The sequence below is a fragment of the Pholis gunnellus genome, assembly GCF_910591455.1.
Source record: "Pholis gunnellus genome assembly, chromosome: 15".
NCBI lineage: Eukaryota > Metazoa > Chordata > Actinopteri > Perciformes > Pholidae > Pholis > Pholis gunnellus.
Window position 1 is genome coordinate 13,187,867 of NC_136542.1, and position 18,605 is coordinate 13,206,471.

General features: G+C 41.9%; 2 protein-coding genes across 3 annotated transcripts in view; both read left to right on the plus strand.

Annotated features, from left to right (window-relative positions):
* Positions 1-10,057, plus strand: part of LOC306706966 (latent-transforming growth factor beta-binding protein 2-like) — a gene marked incomplete at its 5' end in the record, with an annotated part of 75,328 nt that extends 65,271 nt beyond the window's left edge. Inside the window, 10 exons of the mRNA XM_079174227.1 lie at positions 1,840-1,968; positions 2,553-2,687; positions 3,668-3,874; positions 3,992-4,084; positions 4,391-4,519; positions 4,761-4,901; positions 5,220-5,393; positions 5,504-5,773; positions 6,186-6,335; positions 7,937-10,057. Coding sequence (XP_079030353.1) covers positions 1,840-1,968; positions 2,553-2,687; positions 3,668-3,874; positions 3,992-4,084; positions 4,391-4,519; positions 4,761-4,901; positions 5,220-5,393; positions 5,504-5,773; positions 6,186-6,335; positions 7,937-8,121 — 1,613 coding nt within the window. The 3' untranslated portion in view covers positions 8,122-10,057. The remainder of the gene's footprint in view (positions 1-1,839; positions 1,969-2,552; positions 2,688-3,667; positions 3,875-3,991; positions 4,085-4,390; positions 4,520-4,760; positions 4,902-5,219; positions 5,394-5,503; positions 5,774-6,185; positions 6,336-7,936) is intronic.
* Positions 10,058-11,616: 1,559 nt separating this feature from the next.
* pomt2 (protein-O-mannosyltransferase 2) lies at positions 11,617-18,132 on the plus strand. 2 transcript variants are annotated; one of them, XM_079175277.1, is made up of 21 exons: positions 11,617-11,903; positions 11,990-12,074; positions 12,163-12,267; positions 12,363-12,471; positions 12,557-12,659; positions 13,039-13,198; positions 13,296-13,402; positions 13,488-13,570; positions 13,874-13,983; positions 14,083-14,149; positions 14,253-14,313; positions 14,397-14,475; positions 14,556-14,707; positions 15,493-15,584; positions 15,680-15,756; positions 15,837-15,908; positions 16,014-16,073; positions 16,172-16,277; positions 16,362-16,502; positions 17,011-17,122; positions 17,247-18,132. In XM_079175277.1, exons 1-21 carry the CDS (start codon positions 11,620-11,622, stop codon positions 17,350-17,352), a joined length of 2,271 nt encoding a protein of 756 aa, XP_079031403.1. In that variant the 5' UTR covers positions 11,617-11,619; the 3' UTR covers positions 17,353-18,132. The 2 variants fall into 2 exon arrangements, with proteins under 2 accessions (XP_079031403.1, XP_079031404.1); XM_079175278.1 differs by lacking the exons at positions 13,039-13,198; positions 13,296-13,402.
* The last annotated feature ends 473 nt before the right edge of the window (positions 18,133-18,605 follow it).

The following is an 18,605-nucleotide window of genomic DNA, read 5'->3' on the forward strand; positions in this document are numbered from 1 at the left end:
TCCATCCATTCTCCCTCTATCCTCTCACAGCCATTTGAGCCCACAAGTCTATTCTAGCAATCCTTTTCAGCCTTTCCCGTTAAAGGTTTTACAAATGACAAAGGGAATTTTGTCTCTGCAGTTTTATTGGCTTGTGGGAGCCCCTGTCTCTGACCCCGGAGGCATGTTAGAGAAGTGGCCAAGTCAGGACAGGAAGACTGACAGAGAACTTGTCCCCCAGCGAGCCTGACAAAGTAGTTGCCTGTGTCGGAGGGGAAGACAGGGCCCTGGCCAAGCACACTGTTCAAATCAAATGGTTTGTGGTTTTTCTGGCCCTCTGTCTTCTGTTGATACATCCTTTATGAGTGCTCAGAGGCTAAATAAAACTGGTTTAGACAATATGTGAATGACTGTGCTTTGCACTCCATAAACCAGTTTTCTGTAATTGATGCCGCTGGACTTGACTTGTCTGTTAAGTCGTTCTGCACGTTTCCCCCGTTTTCAGACGTGGAAACGTTAAATGAAATGGTCATGGAGAGTTGTAATGAAATGAAAAAGTCAACGAAAAATTAAACCAGGCTTCTGATAAAACAGACAAAGTGGTGTGTCCTCTAATGTCATTAGTGCAGTTCTTATCAATTGTTAACTGTCTGTCATAATGTTCCCAACTTAACGACTTTCAGAAAATATACAAGCACTGAATTTGTTTTGTTTTGTTATTTCTTAACTCAAAAGTACAACTTGCGGGTTCTGAAGTCATTCAATTTATGGTCTAAAGATGCTGTTACAGACCAACGATTGAAACAGATAAATAGGACATTTGCTTATGCTTATGAACAAGTAAACACAATAATTCAGCAGAACTGAAGAACACAAATGTTTGTTCTGTGACCCTGAAACAGAGTTAAGAGGTTAGCATTGACCAGTGGCAAACTAAACTGACCAGAGAACAAATTCATGTCACTAAATGTGATCATCATCGTTTATTAAACAATAACAATCAGACTCGCCCTCCAGCAGTATCAGACTTTGGCCCCCCTGCTATACTCAAGACGCCAAGAAACAAGAAATTGCTCCCAAATGTTGCCTTTAAACAGCGAGTGGTAGTAAATCAGCAGTGCTGTTACACGGTCCAGTGTTACCAGCCTCAACATCCATGTTTCTCTGTCACACACTGACGTACAGCATGTAGTCTCTTCACTGGTTTTATTAAAAGCGTTTTATGATTTATTGCCATGCAAATAACAAACTACTGTCGGCTGCCATCTGTCAGATTTTGGTCCAACGCTCAGAATCCTTTCATAGTACCATTCGAGAGCTCCAGCTAAAGTCAAACACATTGAGATGGGTTTAAACATGTTCATTGATTAGGATGGGAATCAACTCCTGTCAGAGGGCTGTCAAAACAATCTCTTCATGCCAAACCTGAACTGTCAGCCATCTTTCCTCAACTGCTTGTAAAGTGCCTGGATGAATGCTGACTGCTGGCTGCTGGCTGTAAACTCCTCCGTCTCTTACGCTTTGCCAACATCCCAGTGACCTAAGTGTCACTTCTTACTCCAGTAACACCAGAACATTCACTTTATTCAGTTTTCCAGATCCACGGCGCCACACTCCATTTCACTGTGTTGATGTGGAGAGAGAGTCTCTCTGAATTGACTGACAAACATTCAAGTTTGAAAAGCCTTTTAATGAATTGTCTAATCTGTACACCGTTGCCGGCATGTTATGATGGCAGTGATTTATGTTGTTACTGTAACGTCACAGCGGCAGTGATGTTTATTTTGGAAAATGGAGAGTGAGGTTGTAAATATTAATGTTGTGCTCCCCCCCCTCTCTCTGTGCGCTCTCGCCTTGCAGATATTGACGAGTGCGTTAATGAAACCATCTGTGGGAACTACGGCTTCTGCGAGAACACAGACGGCTCCTTCCGCTGCCAGTGTGACCAAGGCTACACCAACCCGGAAGGAGACATGAGCAAATGTGTCGGTCTGTGACTGCTCTTCAATAAATAATTTTTGTACATTACTTGTTCAAAAATAGGTGTGGTGATACGATATGTTTTTCTAAAACGCCTATGAAATCACCAAAACTAACAATGAATCAATCATACCAACAAGTACTGTCTGTGTAGCCAAAGCCTGATGAAACTCACTCCCTGCCAACTCACTAGGGCACCAAATGTTTATAACGCCGCGTCTGGAAATAGTCCCCAACGAATGCTCTATTCACACCTGTTTGAGTAAGGTTTGCTGACAACAACTGTGCCCAGATGTTTTCCAAAATCCCAAATCTGATTTGAACCATTTAGACAAAGGGTCGCCTAATTCATGGCACAAATTTAGAGTATGCAAAGAAATGTAGAATCAATAGGGATTCAATCACTACACGTAAATGTCTGTATCCAGAATTCACTTTCATTGATTATTTGCTGTCCGATATGAATTTCTCTTCGAAGAACGAGACGATGAAGATCGTTTTGTGTGATCTCGCTGCGACCTTGTCGGGCGCATGCCATGTGCGTACGTGCCTGATCCTACTGACCTCACGCCCTCCTCTCCTGTCTCCCTCAGACGTGAACGAGTGCGAGATGAGCCTGGCGCTGTGCGGGGAGGCCCTGTGTGAGAACTTCGATGGCAGCTTCCTGTGCATCTGCCCCAACGACAATGAGGAATTTGATCCCATCACCAGCCAGTGCCGCTCCCTGGGTAATGGAGCAGGACTAGCACTCACTGTGACCCACGGGACTTAATTCTCCATCCCATCATTGGGAGACGGAGTTTTCCCTGGTTTAATGAGCCGTATCTCATTATCCAAACAAGGGTGACGAGGCGGACATGACTTACTCCACGTCTCTTGACCTGGCTGTTTCCATTTGTTTTATAGGCTGGGGTTGTGGTTGGGTGGGTTGCCTACAAAAAAATTCTATTAGTCTAATCCCTCGAACGCATGATGAAGTAACTCCTCCAGTAAATAACCTAAGTGCCTAGTTACTGTAAACCTATTTCCTCACCAAGACAAACAGGGATAAGGTGTAGCCGCTGGCAATTAGCGCTAAAGACACATTGCTCTCTTCCGTGCTAAAATGATCTTAAGTGCAGAGGTTGCAGATATGCAACGTATTGCGATTTCAGAATGACAGAAAGGGGCTTTTGAGTCATGGAAACACCATCCCATCTCCATCTTGATAGGCGTATGTGTACACGAATGTGGGCGTATTTACATTATTAGGCGACGCGCCCTCAGCGGGGATGTTTTTTCTTCTGCCTGGGCACTAAACCCCAGCTATGCCTCTGTGTACCTTTTTGCCACATTCCGCTGTTTGCTTTTGACGTGTGTTAATCAATCATGTGAGAGTGAATGGTGTGTTGACTCACATGCCAGTGTTTCCATTTGGCTAAGCCCGCAGCTTAAGGGTGAAATGCCTGAGCCCATGCCTTTGGACAAATGAGCAGGCTCAGCAGTGGCAGGCGAGGGTAATGCACTACCTGCTGGAGGCATGTGGGCGCACTAGATGCTGTCGCTGTGTGACGATGTACTAGAGCTCAAGCTGTTCTATCAGTTTGCCCCCCCCCCCCCCCCCCCCTGACTTACCAAATCCCAACCACCTCCACAGGTGTGCTTCTGTAGCTAGCCATGACCTCTGACCTCCCTGTCCTAAAGAAATGCTTCCTTTGTTCTCCTACAGCTGATATGCACCCGACACCCGCTGCTGGAGTCCCTCTTTCCTCTCCCTCAACTGAGGAGAGGAAAGAGTGCTACTATAACTTGAACGACGCCAACTTCTGTGACAACGTCTTGTCTCGCAACGCCACCAAGCAGGAGTGCTGCTGCACGGTGGGGGCCGGCTGGGGGGACAACTGCGAGATCCACGCCTGTCCTGTCCCAGGAAGAGGTACGATAATCTGTGTTGACGCTGTAGAATAAAGTGGGTTGAAGATTATACAGTGCGTGTTGTAATATTCTTTTCATCTTGTCTTTCACTAATGAATCAATTTTTTTTATTTTGCAGATGATTATAACCAGTTGTGCCCTCATGGCAGTGGATTATTACCCCTGCCTGTCCCCTCTACACAAAATCTGGGAGAACAGCACCCTTACATAGGTACTTTCTAGCATAAATACTTTTTATTTTATCGATATCCATGAGCTTTTATAGCTTCCCTTCACATTACGTTACATTGGCTTTTACTTCCACCTGCATAAACCTTTTAAGACATTTACGACACACTCTCTACAGCTAGTCAAGGCTTAATGGTATACCTGCCTTCACACCGGACTAATTACTTTGACCATAGTGTGTCTTTACAGCAGTGAATAACGTTTAAAGCAGGGTGCCACTGTTTTGACTGCTGTTGACTTTCCATCTCACGTATGTAACACCAAGGTGTGAATCTCTGTCTCCCCTCAGATGCAAACGAGTGTGAGATGTTTGGATCAGACATCTGTAAGAATGGACAGTGTTCGAATCTCTTTTCTACTTACACCTGCTACTGTCGCTCTGGATTCTACTACGACAACATCCGGCTTGAGTGTGTGGGTAAGAAATGGCTTCTATTTTTACTTTTCAATATTTGAAACAGATAAACTGGGATGTCACTGTGTAGGATTTTCATTTTATTTAAACTATATTCAAGATAATTGGTCCCCCATGTCTCATGCCAGTGTTTTTGGCTACTCTTTTGATTAAAATGCTGAATCTTGTACCTTAATAATTCAACCACTTTTTTAATGATCATTACTTCACTTTGTAATTTCTGTCTCTTTAAACGTGTTTCTAGATTACGATGAGTGTGGGTTTGGAAACGCCTGTGAAGATGGGGCGTGTGTTAACACGGCCGGGTCTTTCAACTGTTTCTGCAGTCCTCCATTAGTCCTGGACAGCACACGCCGGCGCTGCATTGGCCTCAACGCCACAGAAGGTGTTACAACAAAAATAAATTGAAATGTTAAGTTTCCCTGTGGTAGAATGTTAAATATTATTTTACTGCTATTAATCAGGTGGTGGTCAACAAAGAGCAAACTTGTAAAAACAATCAATTTAGGGCTGAACCGAATAATCAATTAGCTGATCAGCGCAAAACTGAGTGTTGGAGGTGGAGGTGGGGTTGTGTCCAGTCCTTACAGTTGAACGCTTGTAATGGACAGTTTAGAAGTTCATTTTGTTCACTTTATTTAGGTGATATAAACAGCTGGATCTTTAGTTTACACCTTTTCTTCCTCCTCATTCTATCTCCCAGAAACTCTGGAGCCGGATCACGATGTGCACATGGATATTTGCTGGCAGCGTCTTGAGGGGGACAACATCTGCTCACAACCCCTGCAGGGACACAGAAGTACATACACCGAATGCTGCTGCCTGTGGGGCATCGCTTGGAGTGGACAGTGTGCCTTCTGTCCCAGGAAAGACTCCGGTGAGAAGCTGGATGCACATAAGACAACGACTGTTATTCCTGTCTTTGTATTAACACATTGCTGTTATTAGCATCCAAAATATAACTCCACCGTGTGCTGCTGTATTCAGATGACTACGCAGTGATGTGCAACCGTCCTCGGGGAGGAGAAACAGACAGTCTGAGAGAGAGGCCAGGATATGAGTACGGTCTTGAGGGGCCAGAGGAGTCTTTTGTTCCTCCATACTGGGACAGTTATGGCGGCCCTGCAGGACCCTATGACATCCCTGAGGGCATTCCTCTCTTTAATGACAATGACTACGGCGTCCAGCAGCCACTTGCCCGTGTTCCCATTCAACGACCACGAGAGCAGCAGCCACGGCCAGTGGATTCCTATGCTGGTGGGTAAATGCATCCTGTATAATATACAGTATTCTATATGCTGTATTGCATTTGGTAAATAAATATAAATTAGCTTCAGTCATGACAATTGGAAATCAAAAGATCGCCAATATTGGTTCCCTAAAGACGGCTCATAGCTGACCAGTGATGTGCAAAGTCATCAAACTCATCGGTAGTAATAGCATAATGGAAAATTACAACATTGAAAGTACAATCTTGAATTCAAATGGTTATTTAAGAAACATGATATAAGTTTTACTTCCACCTTAAAGTGTCTATCATTGATATTTTGAAATTCAAATGTATCAAATGACAATAGAAAAATGATGTGACAATGTGAAAGGGGACGAACCTCCAGAGACTGTTTACGGAGCTTGATGTGCTTTCTTCCATATTTCCGTGTCCAATCAGAGCGCTACGATGGCTTTGAGGGTCTCCGAGCGGAGGAATGTGGAATCCTGAACGGGTGCGAAAACGGTCGCTGCGTTCGTGTGCGAGAAGGCTACACCTGTGACTGCTTCGACGGCTACGAACTTGACCTGAACAAGATGGCCTGTATAGGTGCGTTCTTTCCCCAGCATCTTTGACAAGTTCCTCGACAGACCACCCACGTGTAGGCTCTGTGCTCCAAGTTGAAATGTTCAGGGACTTTCTAGATTCAATAGGGAATCCATCACGTCATTTAATCTTGTTTTAAAATGCGGTGTTGAATCTCAAAATACAGCCGCAGTGAACATCGGGTTTAAGTCTTTTGGAGCCAGGACTTGGATTAATTTCAGTGAGGTAACCCTTCATGCAGTATATCATCAAGCTCAAGGAGAGGCATTGAATTTAACAACCTTGCATTAAGTTATGTTTTATGGGAAACTAATGAAAGCAGGGTACTTTTTAAAACCATCGTGTGTTACCCTTTGGTCTGAAAGTCCCTAGTCACACTCTGCCAAGAGTAAGGAGACCTTGAATGTTAGCCACTCCGTGTATTACATGAGATACTATATCTTTTAAGTGTACTTTGTTTGTTTTGTAAGAAATTGAGACTGTCTTGTTGTAATGAAATGCTATGATTACAATATTCTGTCTGCGTACAAACTTATCAGCTCCAAGGCCAGACGTTTTCCCAAGGAAAGCGATTGAATTCCAACCCTGTGGAAACATGTGGGAGCTGTGCAACTCGTGCCATGCCTCCTTTTATAAATATCACCACTAGCATTTCCCCAGCAGAACATGACATAAACAGAAGGAGGGTCATCTGAGATGGACGGCTATGAAATGACAATCAGACCTCCCGTGCTGACAAAGGGAAAGAAAAATCCCTTGAAGGCCAAAAGGAAACGTAATCCAATGCATTGTTAATGTCGCCATCTTTCTCAACAGTTCAGTGCTCGAGATGGCTGGCAAATGAAGTTCAGAGCCCATCTAGCCCCGACACGCAACATGACCTCATGTTTGATTAAAGATATACAAGATGAAATATTACTCGGCATGTCGTTGGTGTTGAGTAAAGACCCCGTAGCTCCAAATGTGAGCTTTTGTGAAACTAATTGAAACACTCTGGTTTATTGCTCACAAGATTGCGTAAAGATTTCCACAATCTCAGCTCATTTAATAGCTGTTGTGGATCTTTTGATCATATCACATGATCTTTATCAGGACGTGGAGTTTGCCCAGTTGTCATGGGATTGTAAAAGGATGCAACTGACGATTATTTTCATAATCAATGAATCTGCTGATTATGTTTGACTACGGAAAAGTAATCATAAAAAAACACATTAGATGGGCTGGGGGGGGGGTATATGCAGCAACATAATTTAGACGCTAAAACATACGTACTTCGACCAAATCATCATTGGATTTTGAATACATTAGGAACACTACTGGGAAGTTAAAGAATAGTATGAAAATCCCCCAAAAATATTATATTAACAAATTAAGAAATGTTGTTCCTTGTTAGTTTAACATTGTTAGCATGGAAGGAACAAAAATAGGAAAAAAGAAAGAAGGGAAGTTCAAATAAAATCAAAATGATAAATTAGTGTAGCATTCCAGTATCCCACTCCTCATATACCCATAAGGCCACTCAGCAGCAGATGTGGCGCAGGCAGATGTTTGAGCTGTGAAATCTCATTTGCCGACTAACTCGTCATGTCTCCTTTTCCTTGCAGACATAAACGAGTGCGAGGACATCAGCGACAAGGTGCCCTTGTGTCAGAACGGGGAGTGCACCAACACAGAGGGGTCGTATAAGTGCACCTGTTTGCCGGGCTTCGTGGCCTCCGCAGAGCCCCACAAATGCATCCCAGAGATCCCAGAGATCCCAGAGTCTGAGCTGGTGGAGACAGGAAACTGAGACAGACTGCTGGCTTCTCCTGCTCCCTCAGAGATCACCTTACACCCCTCTGCCCTTTTGTCCCCAGGGGCCTGGCACTAAACATCCAACAGCAACGCTGAGACGTCCAAACTCGTTTCCCTACACGCACAACACATCCGTACCCCCTCATACACGTTCAACAGGACCAGGAATCGTGCAGTGAATGTATTACATGGGATTTAGTATTCACCAGATATCCATTTGCCTTAAAGGGATTTTGTGGACTGATCTTTTTTTATTCAGTAACCCCAGGCAATTTGATATGCAGATATATTTTCCACATTATTTTCTCTGTCACTTTTTTTTTTTTTTTGTTGTGTTATTTATTTCATTTGCATGACGGGCCTCTGCAAACATAGAAAGCGACTTATTTGAGAGGGCATACTTGGTTCCTCTTGTTTTATTTGTCTCAGTAATTGACCTCAGAGACAGCGTGGGGAGATAACAAATGTCTTTTGTCGGAGAAGGAATGTCATAAGAAATCAGCCACTCGTAAATCAGTTTTTGCCTCACTGTCAAACCTCTCACCAGTTTTCTCACTGCGGTCATGTAATTAGCATTGGCCTTGGACTAAATAGAGGCCGGGTTTGATAAACATCAGAAATTCAAAGAAAGAACTTTACCCACAACCGCCTTTCTATTCTTCAAGATTAACCCCAGGCTGAAGGACCAAGAAGTGAGAAGTCAACGCAGCCAAACTTACACATTAACAACGTCAGCCTTCACGTGGACCTGGACAGACTGTAGATGTATATGATGATCTCTGTAATGTTGCAATAGGTATAACATGCTTTCCTCTGTTTGACACCATTTTTACAATCTTAAAACCCGCAGTAAGGTAGGGAAACACGGACTCAGTTGCTGATCCCGACAGTATTACTTGTTTTATACGTATCAAAGTCTAGGCTACATTCTGGCCTAACTTCTGAAACCACAAGAAGGTTGATTTAGTTGAAGTTATGCTCAAATATCACAGCTTAAAATGAAAGATCAGTTTTATGTACCAGTGTCGCACCGGCAAAAGGATCCCAGATCTCACATCAGACCATTCCCATGTTTGCATCTCTGAATGCATGTAAAGACACAGGCTTCGTTGGAGAGGTTTGGTATGTTTTGTACAGATCTAGTACTATGTATTATTTTTGTTACATATTCTCTTAATGCATTATACCAATATTTTGTTTGACATAAAACATAAAATGTAAGAAAAATCTGGCATTATAGCTTTGTAGATGTATACATGTCTGTAAAAATGTTGTTGTTTTTTAAGCATATCTTTTTATGTATGAGGAGAGTGGCTGACACTGTACCAGAGGAACTGTGTGTATACCCTGCCCTGTGGAGCAGACAATGAAATATATTTTTTTGGAAGTGGCAGCACTGTTCTGACTACAGACATTTTGTCTCTTCAAGTTCATTACAAAGACAATGCTTTTGAAATGCAAGCACCGACTTATGTGTGTCACAACGTTAAGGCTAAATATTAGTAATTGTGAACATCATTTCTTTTAGTCTCTGTTGGATCCTTATGTCATGAATGTATCACAGACAGTATCAGCCTACTCATTTGGTTTCTGAACTCTTTCTTATACCTTTTTGTCTTTTATATTCAGGTTTAATGGCATTATCTGTCTAATGGACTGAACTTCTCAGCAACGCAGAAACATAAAAGTCTAATTTCAACTTTGGACGATGACTATAAGTTCATGACTAATACCCTTAACATGCATTCATAACCTATTAACCTTAAGTTGTACAAATGTTTCCACTTGATGTCCACTGTACTTTACTGTGCTGTTCAAATCATCGGCAAGTTGGAATATTTAAAGCCTTTTTAAAAGCCGCAAATAACTTGAGATAAATGTCTTGTTGTAAAGCTGTGGTCATTGGAAATATCATGCTCATTCATTTTGTTTACCTCTTGACTGTAATTGCTATCAGTCATCAAAATAAAAACATAAAATATATGAATCTCTTTCAATATTTTCTTTGAAAAAGAAAAAATGGCACCAAACACACCTTGCATTGACCGTGTGTATGCATATTCACATAGTAATTTGCTGCTTGGGAAGTTTATTTGTTTTAAAACAACAACAGTAAGTATGTTATTTGTAGTATATAGTACACTATGACTACTAATGATAAGAAAGGCACGAGACATTATTCTTACACCAAGCAGTTTAGTTCTTGAACAGTTGGGTGTGGGTATGCACATGCATAGCTGGCACATTATTGTGATGTAAGTGGTCAGAGGTGTGTGTTTGGCAATGATGGAAGACATATTCAGATCATTTACAAAAGTAGTAATACCACAAGATAAAAATACTCCGTTACAAGTAAAATCGTTACCCCCAAATGTACTTTTAGCTATCAAATGTATTGATCATGCAGAAAGACCCCTTTCAGAGTGTTGTATTAGTATTGAAGTACTATATTTATATTATATATACTAGCAAGTAATCAGCATTGTTTATGGTGCATTTCACCTGATTCATATACTATTTATATAGAGATTTATATAGAAATATAGTGATGTAGAAGCATTGCGTAACACAAAATGGAAATGCATTAGTGCACCTCAAATTGTACTTTCAGTATAAATTACTTGAGCAAATGCACTTAGTTTCTTACCACTGGTGTTTTGGGGTATTTGACTACGGATATCAATGACAAACTTAACATTTCTGGTTACAGGAAATGCCGACTGTATTAATTTTTAAACGAAAAAAATATTATTTAGTCTACGGTTTGATCTCTGTTAATTTCTCTGTCCGAATCATGTGTTAAACTACATCGCCCTCTAACGGCCAAATAGCACATTACATCACTACTTTCCCATTTTCCAGGACTTTTTCCCATTGGTTAACCAGGGAAATAATCCAGATGGATTCTGGGAAATTGTGTTTATCTTTCAACGCCCACCTTCACATGAACTAAACAGTAGAATACACCTCCCAGAAACCACCTCGCTTCATTCGTGTTCCGCTGACTCGAGCTACCATACCTCTCGTGCTTTAACTGTGATGCTAATGCAAACCTTTGAATAATAAAACGGTTATTTGAGGCGAAAGACACCGTTAGTCATCTGTCACATATTATTGTGCGGAATGCCGCCTTCTGACGAGCGGACACTTGGTTTGGCAAGCTAGGAAAGGTATGTTATCGATAAGAAAAGGTTAATAGCTTAGCTGCAATGTAACAGATACTGTAATAAGTGATCATTTGTTGACTTGGAAAGGTGTATTTCACTGTCAATATCGCCTGTTTTTATATCCGTACTAAATCTAGCTAATGTCTAACGTTAGCTGTGCTAAATGTTGTTATTTGCCCCAGACAGCACAGCTTTACATCTTCTACATAACCATTTATTAGCTATGTTTTAATATATGATCAAACGTTAGGTAGTGTTATATTAGACTTAACGTCACGTGGTTTGGAAGCGGGTCTGGTTCAGTTTATTAGAGGTTTAATTTCCTAATGGCAAAGGAAGAATGCTTTACACAGTTGAACACAACAGGGGACACTTCAGCACTACGAAACAGGAAACTCTTCCCCACACCAGCAAAGCCCCTCCAAAGGACATCAGAGGACCAAGACAGTCCAACTGCTGGACACTTGCCAGAAGATGTCACTCAGTCTTCAAATGGGACATCAGGAAGCTTCGGTAAGGATCCCCAAAGCAGTGGAGTGCTGCTGATGCTGGTGGTGGGGCTGTCTTTCTCCACACGCCTCTACAAGATAACAGAACCCCCTCATGTGTGGTGAGTCAAAGTCCTGCATGCCATGTAGATTGTGTGCATCTTTTAGTGTGTGGCCATGTTTAACACGACTCGTGTCGACATTTCAGCTGGGATGAGACGCACTTTGGAAAGATGGGAAGCTACTACATCAACAGGACCTTCTTCTTCGATGTCCATCCTCCTCTTGGAAAAGTGAGATCACAAAGGATCCCTTTACCTGTCGTGTCTGCAGGGGGAAACCCCTCCAGTATGAGTATTGATCTCCATTCATCTGTTGCAGATGCTGATCGGTCTCGCCGGTTACATGACGGGTTATGATGGCACCTTTCCTTTCGTAAAGCCAGGAGATAAATATGAACACCACATCTACTGGGGGATGAGAGGAGTATGCTGTTTTCCACACAAGAAAGCCTTCTCTTTTGTTATTGATTAACAGACATTAAGGCTGCTGATATGCCTGTCCTGCCTCTTGCTCAACAGTTTTGTGCCGTGTTGGGCTCCTTTCTCCCAATCTTTGCCTACCTCATAGTGCTGGAGTTATCTCAGTCGTACACTGCTGCTCTCATCACTGCCACCCTGCTCATATTTGGTGAGTGATCGTCATTTTATGTCTCTTTCACTGATCTTACAAACAGCAATTTTAAATGTCCTTGTGCTTTATGTCCTCCTGACAGACACCGGCTGCATCACCATTTCCCAGTACATCCTGTTGGACCCGATACTACTGTTCTTCATCATGGCAGCTGTGCTGAGCATGGTCAAGTTCAACCAGCAGAGGTACAGGTAGCACATCACTGGGACTTTTATTTAAGTGTTTTTGCCTCCTCCTATGCACTGCAATAACAGTGAGCTAGTGGATGGCTATAGTTGATACATTCAACCGGTTAATCATCAATTGTTACTCTTTTAATTTGGTAAAATATTGCTGATTGATTTTTTTGTTCAAAATAATTAGATTTAAAAGCTCGTTTTGGACCCATCTTTATTTGTGAGCTTTTTTTTGACCAACTAATTAACTGATTGCTAGAAAAAAAAGATGAATCAGTATGATCAAATAATTGCAGTTACAGTCCTAAAACAATTCCAACAAGAATAAAACATGCCTGCTCATCATTTATTATTAAGCAGAGTGTTTGGCGTTTGCTGTTGTTTTCAGGCCTTTCTCTTGGTACTGGTGGCTGTGGCTGATACTGACTGGTGTGAACCTTGCTGGGGCATTGGGGGTGAAGTTTGTGGGTCTGTTTGTCATCCTGCTGGTGGGGCTGAACACAGCCTGGGACCTCTGGAGACTTCTGGGAGACCTGAGCCTCTCACTGGTAAACAGCAGCATATCCTTGCATGGCAGTGGTAACTGATTGTGTTGATGAGTAGCGCCAGAGGATTTACTGTTCTGTGCTTATTTTCTGGCTCCAGGTGGACATTACAAAGCACTTCCTGGCTCGTGTTGTCGGACTCATCCTGCTTCCATTCTTCCTCTATGTTACAATCTTTGCCGTCCACTTTGTTGTGTTGAACAAAAGGTGTGTCTGACTGCTACGTATAGCCTTGTGTTGCATGGAGACATCTACATTGTTTTGGGTAATCATGATTGTTTCCTCCCACCAGTGGACCGGGCGACGGCTTCTTCAGTTCAGCCTTTCAGTCCCGACTAATCGGCAACAATCTACACAATGCCTCCATGCCTGAGTGTGAGTGTGTGAATAAACCGCATGATGCTGCAGCTGTGTTTACTACAACACCTGTAAGAAACTAAGGCATTCCCTTAGTATTGATGACAGCCAGATGGGCTGAAACGTTCGCTTACATTTTACTGTCTTTACAAAGTTTTAATGTTAAGGCTTATTGTTCTATTTCATACCCGGTTCCATAATGGGCTATTGTGATGGTTCCTTGCCAATGTAAACGACGTTTCAAAAGTAGTTTTGTTTTAAATGTAATTGTTTCTTGTGTTTAGTAATAATTTGGGGCAATATGTTGTTGTTCTGATGTAGACCTGGCTTATGGCTCCACCATCACCGTAAAAAACCTCCGTATTGCTGGAGGCTATTTGCACTCTCATTGGCACTTATACCCAGAGGGAGTGGGATCAAGGCAGCAGCAGGTTAGGCTAACGGTTCAAATGGAAAACATTCTCACACATGATTAAATATCTTATTATCAGCATTTCTATTTACTTTTTTCCTCTGCTATTTCCTTCCAGGTGACAGCATATCTCCATAAGGACTACAACAACTTGTGGCTTGTTCACAGACAGGATCATAATGAATGTGAGACGATGCAGTTGATTTACCGTTAAGAGATAAATCGGTGGCGTTCATTCAAGTCACGAGGAAGTAATGTACGAGCCTCTTGTTGTTTGTCTCTACTAAGCTCAATCGGGGACACCTGATCTGGTTCGTCACGGTGACATCATTCAACTGGAGCACAAAGAGTAAGTTGATGAAAGACGTATTATATAATGACCCCTGAGTCAAAGGATGTCTCACATCTTGATGTCGCTCCCGGTCCTTTCAGAACAACTCGAAACCTTCACGGTCACCTCCACGAGGCTCCTCTGACCAAGAAACACTTCCAGGTCACAGGCTACGGCATCGTGAGTACACTTACTACTTTTTGCACTTTCCTGCTCTGTACGGTTGACTGTAGGGATGTTACCTTTTGGCCCGTTCTCAGAATGGCACAGGCGACGCCAACGACCTGTGGCAGGTGGAGGTGTGTGGAGGCCGGAAGGGAGACCTGGTGAAGGTGCTGCGCAGCAAAGTCCGCTTTCTGCACCGAGCCACCGGCTGTGTGCTTTACTCGTCTGGAAAGACTCTCCCAAAGTGGTAAAACTAGTCTTTCTCTGCTCCTCCTTTGCTGTTCAAGATCCACTATGTAGGAGGAAGTATTAAGATCCTCTACTTAAGTTAAAGTACTAGTACCACACGGTAAGGATACACTGTTCTGCATTGAAAAGTATGTCGGCATAATCAGCAAATGTACTTAAACATTTAAATAAAAGTACTAAATGCAGAACAATGTCCCCTGTAACTCTTATGTTAATATACTATATATTATGTATTATATTGTAGAACTTGGCTGAGGTAGAGCTTATTTCTAACTATTGTTGTCGTACTATTGTTGTGAAAGACTGCAACTCATGATTATATTCTCCATTACTCGTTTGATTGGTTTGTAAATATTCTGAATATAGTGAGAAATGCTGTCGGGATTACCCAGAGTCCCAAGGGAAAGTTTCATTCATAATTCATGATTATTAAAAAAATAAGGAAAGCAGCGAACGCTCACATTTGTGAAGCGGGAACCGTGAAATGTTTTTGCTTGAGAAATTACTCGATCGACTATCAGAACAGTTCCCAATTTATTTTCTGTCCGTCTGTTAATTTATTGGAATGTTGGGGAGAGTAATTTATATCCAAACATCATATTATCTCAGCTCTTCTAATGTTTTTTTATGCAAACATCTTAAGTTGTTAAGTAACTAGCAACACACACCATCAGAAAAACTAAAAAAGACTGAAGTAAAAGTACTTTGTACTCAATTCCAGTACTTGAGAACATGTACTCGGTTACATTCTACCACAGATTATGTTTATGTATTTGTGCTCAGGGGCTGGGAGCAGGTGGAGGTGACCTGCAGTCCCTACTTGAAGGAGACTCCGAGCTCTCAGTGGAACATTGAAGATCACATCAACCCCAAATGTAAGAAAAACGCACTCGTTGTGCTCCTGCGTCTACACTCCATGGCGTCCGACACTAACCAACGTGTTCCCTCTGCTCTCGTGTGTTTCTGGCAGTGCCCAACATCAGTCTGTCTGTGCTGAAGCCCCATTTTCTGGAGATCTTGCTGGAGTCCCACATTGTTATGATAAGAGTGAGAAACAATGAGAAGAGTTGCTGACTCGTCTGTGTTTTATCAGAACTCGTTTATTGACAGTAGATGTGTCTCTTTAGGGTAACAGTGGCTTGAAACCCAAAGACAATGAGATGAACTCCAAACCCTGGCATTGGCCCGTCAACTATCAGGTGCATTGAATGATCCACATCATAAAAGTTTGTTTTTGTACAACTCTAATTGAATGCATGAGCTCTGTTAACTACCACAATGTTCTTTGTTTGTTTATGTAACAGGGCTTGAGGTTTTCTGGAGTGAATGACACAGAGTATCGTGTTTACCTGCTGGGGAACCCTGTAAGTCTGTCTTCAGCTTGCTTCATGTGTCCTGTTGTCGCTCTTCTCTGACCAAACGCACATTAACGCTCTCGTGATTAAATACTCTGTTTCTTCAGGTGGTGTGGTGGATGAACCTGGCCAGTTTGGGATTGTATCCTATCATGGTGGCAGTGGCGTCTATAGCCCTCCAAAGAGGTTTCTCATTGGGCCAAAAAAGAATAGGTATGATTGTTGACACTGGTATTGACTGATCAGCAGCAGTAAATACATGAAATGAATGTATCTGTACTCCCCTCTGTCATTCAGAGCATGCTCTTGTTCTTAAGAGAGAAGGAGGGCTGCTGCTCCTTGGTTGGCTGCTGCACTATGCACCTTTCTACACAATGGGGCGTGTCCTCTACTACCATCACTACTTCCCTGCAATGCTCTTCAGCAGCATGCTAACAGGTACCAGCTCCTGTTGACGTGACGCAAAGACACCACATGATGTGAAAGATAATGAATGTACCTGCAGCCGATTACCGCAATTTGCCTCACAAACATATTTTTTTGATTCTGTGTGACTTCTGTGGATATCACTGTCAATTATGATTAAACATCCATATATCCACCTAGAAATCATAGGTGGAAAATACTACTTTTAACTACACAACTTGCTAGAGAATCATCAGGTTTTCAAGTGTTCTTACAGTACAGCCGTGGGAACATTGCAGACAGGAGCTGCACCAAACCTTTATTGGTGCCAATTTGCCAAAATGTAAACAAATATTGGACCTGTAGCCTACAGCTCAGTGACTCAATGGCAACATTTTACTTCCTGTTTAGATCCCCCAAAGCATTATGGGGATTTCAGATTATAGAGCACGATTAGGGTTAGATTTTCTAAACTCCTGGAAAGAAAACAAAGCAGTCATGTTGGTCACAGCGTCATAGCCTTCCGTTTGTTTTTTCACAGGAATCACATTCGACGTTCTGTTGAAAAGCACTGACCTGCTGCTCCACCCACCGTATTCTGATTGGCTGCAGAGACTCGGGCAGGTGGTGCTTCTGTTCAGTGTTCTTTACAGGTGAGACGACAGGCAGAGTAACCTGCCTAGCCTGGTTGTAGATTACCACACAACTCATTTTCTATTATAAGAGTGCTTCTTTTACATTGTATAAATCACTGTAATCCTATTTTCCGTCTGTTAGTTTCTACCTGTTCCATCCTCTCTCCTACGGCATGACGGGTCCTCTGGCACACGAGCCGGGCAGCGCCATGGCTGGCCTGAAGTGGATGGACTCCTGGGAGTTCTAGTCATGAAGACGCTAATATTGTTATGAACATGAGGGACTTTAATCTACCATGTGTCTCACCGACTTATGGTTTCACAGTGTTTACATAAATAAGATAATTTTCATAAGGTACTGACCGCACACACTGCTATCGAATCTCGACCTGTCCACGTATTTATGTGTCTCAACATTTTCAAGTAGTCTATAATGTGTGAAGAGTGCTTCATGAAACATACCTAAATTAGTGCAATATGGAAGCCAGAGTGTTGTTGAGTATTAAGAGAGTAAAGTTCTCAACACGTTTCATCACCAAGCTGCCTTAACTCTCAACACATCTTACATCTTGGACTTGTATGTGTGTCTGCTGTATGTCACAGTGATATAAGCTAAAGTGCCTGAAAGGAGGTAACGAAGGAAATCTGAAAAAAGTTGAAATGTTGCATCTCCGTGTTGGTCAGTTTTAAAGAAAACACTTTGTGTTACATAGTAATAGGCTATCAGAGACTGTATTTTCATTTGAGATTGTCTTGGTCTTAGTGCCCGGTATTTTTATATTGTATTGTCCACTACTGGCCTCTGTTTTTACATCATAAGACTACTGACTCTGTGTCGTGAACATTTCAGTTTGATCATTAAACGGAGATATTCTTGTAGTCTGTGCTTATTTATGTTCATATCATCAATATTTCATCTTGACTCTTTTTTTGTTGTTTTATTTAACCCTCATTGCAGAGCGTCTTGAGATTGAACTTTGCTTTTTCAAGAATGTTCTGTCCAAGATATGCAGAAATAATGAGTTACAGACGGGTACAGTAATACATGATATGCCTCCAAATATGTGATTAATAAAAGAATTTTCATTTATTTGTGACTGCTCTTAGTTTGGGTGTGGATGAAACTGAACTCTGTGAAAATGTCATAACTTCTGTATATTACTACATCAGAGTAAAAGAAAAAAAGTACTTTAAGTCACTTTAAATAAAACCACTAAGAAGTGTACATTACTGCTTATAGTCTGGTTCTCTCAGAAACTCAACTGCATTATGTATAGATATAGAATGTATGTATTCCCAAAGTAAATAACGGGTTATGCAAACAATTTAAAATAGAGAAAATCAGATTATGATAGATTGCGTGACATGCACCAGTATTAACTTATTTGTGTGGTCAAAGGATGCCACTATACTGTAAATGTTAATGTAGGAACTGACCTAATTCAGCCAAAAAGCACATATGTACTTAATGTATTTGTATACCTCTGTCATCACCTCGACC